This window comes from Pipra filicauda, unplaced genomic scaffold (assembly GCF_003945595.2).
Source record: "Pipra filicauda isolate LSUMZ 115617 unplaced genomic scaffold, ASM394559v2 scaffold348_size1222971_pilon, whole genome shotgun sequence".
NCBI classification, from domain to species: domain Eukaryota; kingdom Metazoa; phylum Chordata; class Aves; order Passeriformes; family Pipridae; genus Pipra; species Pipra filicauda.
The window spans coordinates 769548-780123 of NW_024104474.1; the positions used below are offsets into that span (position 1 = coordinate 769548).

A 10576-nucleotide genomic window follows, 5' to 3' on the forward strand; every position below is an offset into this window, starting at 1 on the left:
AACTGATATGAGAAACGGATTTTGATTTAACTCTGACATAAAGAACTAAAATAAAGAGCTTGCTTTGAGGAAATTCATGTCTCTCCTTTAGCCAATCATAGCCATTAGTGTATCCTTCAAGGGTTATGGCAAATAACCTTTAGAGGACCTGACTGTAAATATTAGTTCCTCATTTGAAGTCACTGTGCACATTGCAGAGATTAGAAAGATTTGGTAGGTTCATTTCGGTCTCTGTGGCAGTCTTTCCTGAAATGTCAGTGACCAAAGAGGCTGAAACCAAAAAATATAGACTAACAATGTCTGCTTGCAGTTTTTAATTTACTTGTAGAAAGGGTGTTGTGTCCTCCTTCAGTAAGGAAAGAGGAAGAATCAGAATAGCAGCAGGATCCTAGAGAGAGCTGCAGTGCTGGACACCAAGTGAATCATCTTGACCACAGTGAAAAGCTGGTAAATGACAATGGACACTGGTTGGTGTTGGAGGTTACTGGGGTGAAGAGTCTCAGAGAACTCAAAGATGCCCCATATGTTATTCATGCAGAAAACAGCAAAACAGTCTCCAAAATGAGCAAAAAAACCAGCTTTAACATCTGAACCATCCAATGCTTGTGTGTGCTATCTATTTTGTGGCTTAATCATCTCCCACTGGAAAGCCATTCTAAAGGGAAATCAATTTTTCCTCTCCAAAAAAGTTGTAGAGGTGATCTTTCTGTGAGAGTTTTTGGTGAGGAAGTTGTTGCTCCTGAGAAATGGTTTATGGAATATGAACGTTACACAAACAGGAATTTTTCCATTAGCTTAGAGCTTTCTGGGTGGACTTGAGATGGGATGTCGTGGAGCTCTCCTTATTTATTCATGGGAACTTGTAACTAGCCAGAAAATAAAGCACAAATCAACATTTCTCATTCGGTGCCTGGTGGTCACCTGAAAATATCAGGAGGCAGTGCCAAAATCAGTGTTTTGGTTGCAGCAGAACAGTCAAGCTTGTAAATATTGTGTATGTGATGCTCAGGAAGATTATTCTGGATGTATAAACTTCACTGCTGGAGTGAAAGGAATAGTGGTGGACAGTGCTGTGGGACCAGGGAATGGCACAGGATGTCTGAAACAATCTGTGCTGGGTTGTCCCTCCAGAGCAGGGAAGAGGATCCGTGGCAGCTGAGGGCAGCCCCACACCTCCAGCCACCTGAGTCTTTCCAGAGGGGTGGAGTTAAACCCTTTTCTCTAACAGTGCTGGGAATAGACCATTTCTTGACAGGATTTAAAACATGGTACGTGGGTTTGGGTTTTTTAATCCTAATCCTAAATGGTGCAGGAGTGGGTATAAAGGTGTAGTGATCCTTAAAGAAGCAGTGTGTACCAATCTTGTCTTTAGTCTTTGTGACTGAAGGAGCTTCCTTAGGCGTTGCTGAAAAATTTCATGGTGAATTTGAAACCTCTTCTCTCCCCGAGCTCAACAAGAGTTTCCCCATTGACTTTAAGAAAAGTAGAATTAGGCCTAGAATTATTAAAATAAATGCCATTAAACTAGAGTCTAGCATATGTAACCACTTTCCAGATTTAGAAGCCTGTGTCAGCTTCATGTTCCTTTCATTATCTGGTAAAGGTAATTTAATAGGTGAGATGCTAATTCTGTATTTCCGTGTTGTTTCCTTTGGTCTTGTCCTTAATATTTATGGAGTATTCAGCTGATTTTTGCTGAAGCTAACAAAAAAAAATCCTCCAGCTTGCAATAAGATCAGGCTGTTACACACGTGGCCAGTAGCTATCACAGTGAAATATTCAGTGTGCAGCACTCAGCAATTCTGCAGGCTTAAAACAATGTTTTTGCACAATGGCTGCACTGCCATTGTGACATTTAGTCTACTTGAGAAAGCACAGTTATCTTAAAACAAAAGCAACAGAAGTCTTAATTTATGCTCCACAAGCTGTTATTTGTCAAAGTTGTGGAGCCTTGTTCCTGTGTAAGGCTGGTGCTATCTGAATCCTGCAGCAGGGGATACTGGAGGGGGGCACAAATGCACAGGATGGTGTCAAATGAAGTGTGAGAAGAGCATTAATCATCACATAATGAAGTATGGGTTTGTTCCTGGCAGATAAATTCTGAAAGAAAAGCGTTAAAAGGAATAGAAAGCTAAGAAATTTCTTTGTCCTTCTTTTTTCCCCTCAAGAGTAATTAGTAAGATATTCATCAAAGATAACTAGCTTTCATGTATCTTACAGGTGCAAGTGTGCAAAATGCTTAATGTTCTGATTTTCCTCATGATTTTGAAAACAATTTTTTGTATAGGTTTTGGGTTTCATTTTAAGCTCAAGTTTAATTTATTTTTCTCCCCATGAACTTATATAGGAAAACCTAACTAAACTCAGGACACTTTACAAGATTCTTTATATACACAAGTATTTAGTCTCAAAAACTAATTGTGTATCATGAAAAATAATTTCAGCTTTTATATTACCAAATAAGAAAATACCAGTGTGAATTTTCAGTTGCAGAACATAACACATATATTTAATATATATTGGTGTGTTCTAAATGTAAAAGCTGCCTCAACAGCCCTTTTTTGCAGACTGCACAACAAACTGTGCTACTGAGTATTGTTCAAGTGTGCTCATGAGCAAGTTACAGTTGTTTGTGAAGATTTGCATCATATCAATTCATTTAAAGTTAATAAAAAAATCTTCCAAATCATGAAGAATCTCATCTTCTCATCACCTGCCTCCCTTTGGGCCCATGATGGGCAGGCAAAGCAATCCCAGCCTTCCTTTCCTCTTAATTAATCTCCACTCTCTTCCCAGTCTGGGATGATGCTCATGACAGTGCTAGAAAAAGAGCAGTTTCACTTCTACTGAATCTACCTATTCAGCAATTTTCTGGGCTCCAAAGACTTGCTATTTTAAAATCCTGTGTTATTAAAAGACCATCAGGAGGGTATGGCTGCAATTTGTGGTAGAAATAGGAGAGGAAAAGGATTATTCACAGCCTGCATGTTCCTTGTCATCTGGAGGGCTTAATATCTCATCATACACAATGTGGTTCTGTTGCTAATTTGTGGAGCTCTTGGTATTTAAGAAAAGGTTTAAATGCTGCAGCCTAAAGTGCAGCTGGAGGTGGAGTTAGTTAGAAACAGCTCATAACTTGCAACAAACTGGAAGTTATTGATAAACCAGCAATAGATCCATGTTATTTCATAAATAATAATAAAGTGAGTGGCCAATGTGGTCCATAGGCTGATAAGTGAGGAGGTAACTCACTGCAAAAGATGGAAATCTTAAAACACAAAAATCTTAGAACGGTTGGAAGGAGCCGTTGGCTTCTCGCTTGCCGAGATCCAGTAAAATGGATTTTTTTGGTATTCAATTCTTGAATTTCTGCAGGGCTGGAGATTCCTCAGCCCCCTCTTGGTGAGGTGTTCTGGTTCCGTATCACCCCAGCAGGAGGCTTTCCCTGGCACTAGTCAGCAGCTCCCCATCAAGTGATACTAGGCTGCTGTTAAAATTACCCCCCTGTGAGTCTTCTCTTTCAGGAACATATTATAGCAATTAAGTCCACCGGGGCAGCATGAAAAAAAAAAAAAGGCAAAAAAAGACTATTAATTTCTTCCTTAGCCTGCTTATTTGGGTGCTTGAAATGCTAATTTCATTGAGAAATGCTAACATTTCTCCTTTCTGTGGAAATAACTTGTCTTGCATAGCTTCTGCTAGGGAAGGCCTGTAGCACTAACAGGGGAAGTCCTCATGCTGTTATAATATGTTTTTCTGGAAGCTTTAGTTTTTTCTATTATCTTTACAAGGGGAGAATTTTTTTTTTAATAATAATATGAAAGATCCTGTCATGAAAAGTGGGTAGAATTGCAGACCAGAGCACGAGTGAGGAGATGCTGCCCCGTTGTACTGTGTGAAGTGGAGGGGTCTCCAGATGCAGAACAGTAAAATATATACATGCCCAACAAACCACCAAAGACAGTAGGAACATTTTACATCTTGGATAAGCAATGTTTTCTGCTTTAAATGGCATGTTGCAGTTGCCCATTTGAGCATTTCCAGGTGTTACAGGAGCTGTGATCTGTTCAGTTATTATTTATAATTGATTAAGCTTCTTGTGAAAGATCCTAATCTGGTTTGGTGTGACAAGTGCTTATCTAATGAGTGTGTTGTCGCTGTGTTTGTCATACCATAATTCACATAAAGAGGCAGTAAACCATCTCAGTTAACAGCAGTTAACTACAGCACTCATGCAGTATTCAGAGACAGGGGAATATGCACACCTTCTAGAACAATCACTGGCAGCTAAGAAATATTAATACTCATTACATTTCGTACAGATTTAAAAAAAAAGGCACAAAATTGCTTTATTAAAAGCGTGTTTTATGTCGTATACAGACTTAGAGGGAAGAAATATTTAATTTGTTTTAAATAAATCCAAAGGCTAATTTTGTGCCACTTCCATGACAGCACTGGACTACCAACCCATGTTGCCCATGCTTAGTTAATTAACAAATTTTTGAAGGGCAGGAAGGAACTGGGGTGGACTTCCAGCTCCTTTCAGGGTGCAAATGGAGTTACAGAAAGCACAGGAGCTAGGGAAGCTCCTCCTGTCCTTGGGACACACATGTAGGACTGAATATCCCATGTCTTCATGGTCCCAGCCTGTCACTGGCAGGGCAGGTGAAGCAGGAGCAGGTTTGTGCCTTGCTCTGCTCTGGCAGGTTGGTCACCAAACTCAGCAGCTTTGAGTATCTCATAGTTAGGTAGCAAGAAAAGGAAGTTTTATTTTGATGAGTTATCTTCAAAAGCTAACAGTCACATAAATTTATGATTTAGTGACTACTGGGAATACAGTCATTTTTCCTGATGAAATAAAAAGACAATAAAGCAGCAAAATTTGATGTCATGGCTGTTAAATTCTGTAATTTTATACTTCCATCGATCAGAAAATGAATTTATGGTCTCCGTATTTTCAGCATTGTAAAAGTCTGCGTAATTTAATTGTTAATCTAAGGTCAAAAGTGAATTAGCATAATAATACCTGAACTGCACTGCCCTGAAATCCCCTGATAGGCATCTTTCTGACTCCTTCTATTATAAAACTGTTCCCATTAGTTCTCGACCCTATTAAAGTTGTTCCTAGATAAGCTTTGCAAGGGTAGTGTGTGAGAGCCTCTCTGAATAAGCAGTCCTTAGATGATGCCATTGTGATGGGGGGGGGCTGGTTTTTATGTGAGATATTAAGGCTACAGAGAGAGCCTCTATCGAGCCCGTATCAATCCCCTTTGTTTTCACAAACTTTGTTAGAAATTTCACTGCTTTTCTTCAGAGTCCATTCTGACAACATTAAATTATACGTTCAAAGATATAAAATTATTTGAGGCTGGGGTTTTTTTCCCCTCCTCATAGTATTTATTGTATTTGGGTACATTGTGTTTCACTGTTTGACCTTAATGTGCTTTTGCTGTCCTGGGTATATTTATTAATTAATGTCTTCTCTGTGTTTTGAAAGCCTGTTAGTTTTAGGTACTATTGTTACCAGTGCTTAAATCTTGGGTTATTAAAAAAACCCCAAAAAATCCAACAGCCACTTAGCAAGGTGGCAAAAGGCTTGTAATAGTGATGTAAGATTAATGCCATAATGTGTCTTTGTTTTTGAGAGGTTTTGATCCAGGGAGGTTTTTCAGGCACCTGGCTCTGGTAGCAGGATCTGGTCTTGTGGTTCTTATATTATAAAATACAAGGGAGAGTTAGGAAACTTTTTGAAAAGCACCGTGATGAAGTGAACTGTCTCATGTGGTAAATGGGGAAATGAGGACAAAGGTGAAGTGACCAAAAATGGGGTCCTCTTGGAATCCACTTGGGATTCCTTTGATTTTTGTGATGGTTATCTTCCAGAAGGAGTCTGGGAACACCACAGCATTATGCCTCTGAGTGAAATGCAGCCACACCTGAGTTTGGACCTCACGTGGCTGCCTCATGTATAGTTTCATCCTGTAAATCTTCCTTTTCACCTGGACTCGCAAACCTCAGCTCAGCACGACGTACTGGGTGTGCCGTGGCTGAGTTTTTTTAAAAAGAGGTGGAATATTTCTGTTTCAGGCCCGGTGCTACGGTTAGATTGGTTAAAATAATCCAGCTTGTGGCCCAGAGAAAGCAGCCCAGTTGCAGGATCACGTTGCAAGGCTGGAGAATCGGGGTCGGGCTCCCCGTCGCTGCGAGCTGGGCGAAGTCATTTGCAAAACGACGGTTGGTCCGTGCTCTGCACCTTCAGAGTGGCAACACGGTGTAGCAGGATAATGATGAAGGCATGTAGGGTCTCCTGGAGAAATGTCAGTTAATTATTCACTGTGAGCTGTTTGTTGAACTCTCGCTTGCTGGGTCTCACGTGTTTTGAGCTGAGCAGAGCAAAATACAGGAGGGAATCCAGTGCTCTGTGTCCGCCTGCTAATTATTTGCTTACTGATCCATGGAAAAAACCCAAACATAACAGGCATTAAACTAGGTATTGAAGTTAGCATTAGAGAATAGCTCTGCCACGTGGAAAGGCAGAAAAACTTTTAAGAAAAAGATGTTTTGTAGGAATAAGTTGCGCTTCGTTTTTATCACAGCTATTTACTTCGAACAACTTTTGGGGAGTCCTTCTGAAGCTCAGAATGCATGGACTAATGGTGTTTTATGTATAATTGGGTAGTATCTTATTTTCCTTTGCATAATTCAAGTGAAACCAACAAACTGCAAATAAGGGCAGCATAAATGCAGTGCCAGCAATCCCTAGCGTGACCAAGTGCAGTAAGAGAATGCAGGTGGGGAAAGTTTATCAGATGGTTAAATAAAAACAAGTGGAAAATAACTACAATATTTAAAAAAAAAATAGAAGGGGAGGTATTTGCTCATTTGGGTGACCTTTTATTTATAGGAAATGGAATTTTTTTGAAACCTCATATCAGCTTGCAACGGGTGCATGTTTTGTGGTTTAGAACTAAGAAAAGTTCCACTTAGACACATGCACTTGCAGAATAAAGTCCTTGGGAGTAACCAAGGTATAATCCTTAGAGATCATTAAAGCTCTCCATGAAAAAGATTGAGATACCAGTTGTAAGGAAAAAAAAAAAAAAAAACCAAAACCAAAGCACATTGTTTAGTAGTTTATCTGCAGAGGGTCAGTTTTCCATACAGGAAAGGGTTGGTGTATCTGACAGGAGGTCTGACAGAAGGGGAGCTCTGGAACGAGCAGTTCTCCAGAAGAGGAGAGCAGGCAGTCTGACATGAAGGCTGAGCACACAAAACTCAAAACTCGTGCCAGACTCCTCTGTCTTAACATTGACACCTACTTAGAGCCACCCAAGGAGAACAATTTAATTACCTAAAAATTGTGAATGGTTCCCCCCTAGTAGGTCTGTTATGTGCTAAGCTGATAACGACTGGTCGAGGAGATGAGAGGCTCAGATCAGTGGAATGATGGTTGCTTAGCAATTCTAGGCAAGAAATGCATCTCCCCTTCCTCCAAGATCACATGAGATACTTTTGCCAACACCATCCCTGTTCACTTGAGCAAGACCCTATTCACACCCTGAAACATGGAGCTGTGTTAACTTCAGCACTCCTGAGGGTGTGGAGTCCTCCTAACTTTCATCAGCAGGAGGACTAAAAGGGGTCAGAATCTGGTCAGAATCAAATCACTTCTTATATTGTCCTGGTAATTATAGAAAAGTACTGCTGCTGGGAGGTGGTTATGGATTTGTATACACCTCAGCTGCTCCTTTTTAACCTTCTGAGAAAGCACTCTATTATCTTCCTTGTCTTCTCTTACTTTATCACCTACTTCTTTCCTTGGGCGTTGGAGGGGAAAAAAAACCCTGAAAAATTATTGAGCTTCACAGAATGTGCTGAAATCCTCTCTCTGAGTGCCAAGGGCTGGAGGTGGGGAGGGGAAGGAGCAAACTTCATCTCTTCTCTCATGTTCTGAGTACTCAGAAGTTGCCTATGAAATGAAGTACTTGGGGTTTCATAAGTGGCTAGTGGGGAGCAGGGTCAGTATCGTGCTATCTTCAGGAAAACAGGAGTGCACAGCGGTAAGAAGTGTTCTGTAAAGGCACTTCACATTTCAAGTATTCTTTTTCTGGGAAAAAAAAGGTTATCATACATCTAGTTTTGAGTGTATTTATAGCCTTATAATGTGTTAGCAGAATAAAGCAAATTTCTATAATTCTATCTAGAAAATACAAGTGGAGGAAGAAGTGATTACATTTCAGATTATTTCTCTCTATCAAGGATATCCAGTTATTTGGAAAATAATGCAAAAATTGAAAATAGAGAGTATTATTTATTTTTTTCTTCGAGTTTTCTTTCTCAGCACGTTTCTCCATATTTATTTCCTGCCATTAAATGGACTGCCAAGGTTGTGTTAGCATCACCCAAAATGGCAAAGATGAATTCAGCGTGTAAACGAATCACAGAGTATCTCAAGTTGGATGGGACCCATAAGGATTATCGAGTCCAGCTCCCTGCCCCTTGCAGAACCACCTAAAACTAAACCATGGGACCAACTCTGTCAGCTGTTACCAGGCTTGCTGCTGTGCCCACTTGGCAGGGAGGTCTGTTCCAGTGGCTGACCGCCCTCTCAGTGAAGAAGTGAATGATAGTATGTGAGGGGCATTTTTCTGTGAATAGGGAAAATAAAAACTCACAAAAGGGGTGAAATCAAAAAAATTGAGAAGGAGCAGGAGAACAGTGCTGGTAGAGTTCTGCAAGCTCTAGTCTGTGTGTATTTATGATGTGCCACCAACAAGAAGAGAAGTTTGGAGCTACTGCTTTTACAAATCAGTGTGGCCCCTGTCCATGGCCAGTCATTACCACTTGGACACTAAAACAGGGGCAGGTTGCTGGATTCCTCCCAGAATCATGGGATTACCGTCTCCTAAACTGATGTCATCTGACTGTGAGCCATAATTGGGACACACTGATGGGATTTGGGACCTACTGGACCAAATATGCCAGGAAGAATTAGGGAGGTCTCTGTGTACTGTCTCTCTGTATAAAGAAAATGATATTTCCTTTTCATGTGGAGAATCAGAGCTATGCACTTTCATTTCCCTCCAAAGAAAAAGGCTGGACATAAAATCAAATGAGATACTGGGCTGATCCTCAGTATCTGCTTAACTGCTGTGTCAGACTCCAGCATGAGCAGGAAACAGAAGCTTCTTCAAAGGGACAGTCTTCTCATTTCAAAATACAAGATTTCTCTGACCATTAAGTCCCTTGGGGATCCCTGCTGGGACAGGACCCTTTAACATCTTTAATAATGACCCAGATGGCAGGACAGCACACTCTCAGGAGCTTTGCAGATGTTAGCTTGCTGAGAACATGGCAGGGCAGGTCCAGAGGGACCTTGGCAAGCTGGAGAAAAGGGCTGACAGGGACCTCCTACACTGCAGTGGTGACAAATGTAATGCCATCCCCTTGGGCAGAAAAATTCATGATTTAATACAATCTGGAGGTTCAACAGGCTACAGAGCAGTTTTGCAGAAAAGTCCCTGATGTGGTCTCATTTTTTATTGATATCTCAAAAAGCAATTAAGCTGCAAGGAAGGTTTTAGGGAAAAGTCATGAGCACAATTCTGGATGAGCATTGCCACATCCTACTGAGGATGGTCCACATCATCACAAAAGCTGCAGTAAAATTTCCTGGATTGTTTCTAACCTAGCTAACCTGTCTCTAGCACCTCTGTGTATTTTGGTTACTCCCTTGAAATGCTTAAACTTATTGAACGGGTCACTTTGATTAGGTTCAAAAATAATTCGTACCATGAGTGCTCACCAGCGAGTAACTGTCAGTGTAAATGTTTCTCATGCCTGGGGTTTTTACATGCATTATGTGACTGTTTCTTGCAGAGACTGAAGGAACTGAAACACAGGGAGTTTGCACGAAATGTAGCATCTAAGTCACGAAAAGATGAAAGGAAACAGGAGAAAGCTCTTCAACGCTTGCACAAGCTGGCTGAGCTAAGGAAAGAGAGAACGTGGTAAGTGCACAGTAGCTGAAACATAAAAAATATTTTAAAATAAGCCCTCCACCGTTAGCTGGTGCTGTGGGATGCAGGGTGTTGGAGGCCCTTGGCTGCAGCCCCACACATGTGTTTTTATGGCATTTTGGAAGCTGTATGTGTACAGTATTTGGTTCACACTATATGCAGAAATGAATGTTTAACGTTGCTTTTTCAGCTGAGCTGAAATGACACGTATTTTTAGTTCAAAAAAAGACATGTTTCATATATATTTCATAAAACCAGGCACATTGGTTGAAAGCTGAGTGAACTAGGTCATGCTTTTGCAGGCTGGCACTACTTCATTGATGAGGTGAGGAACACAGTCTCTCTCTCTAGGATGTAACAGATCTCTATGATTTAGGTTTCAAAATGCTTGCCAGGGAAAGCATCCAGAAATGTAGCTTTAAATTTCAATAGCTGGATTTTATATATTAAAAGGTAAGTGCTCCTTTTTTCCCCAGCTCAACAGAGTGTTTACCTCTCTCTGCAAAAGTGACTCCTTGCTACTCATACATTTTACTGTTGCATCCAAACATGCTGTA

At 40.6% G+C, this 10576-nt stretch overlaps 1 protein-coding gene across 2 annotated transcripts in view; it reads left to right on the top strand.

The window, feature by feature from the left end:
• The window catches only part of ZNF804A (zinc finger protein 804A), a 153617-nt gene that overhangs the window by 132654 nt on the left and 10387 nt on the right, over positions 1 to 10576 (top strand). For both annotated transcript variants that reach the window (XM_027734939.2, XM_039384362.1), the window contains exon 3: positions 9880 to 10010. In XM_027734939.2, coding sequence (XP_027590740.1) covers positions 9880 to 10010 — 131 coding nt within the window. The remainder of the gene's footprint in view (positions 1 to 9879; positions 10011 to 10576) is intronic.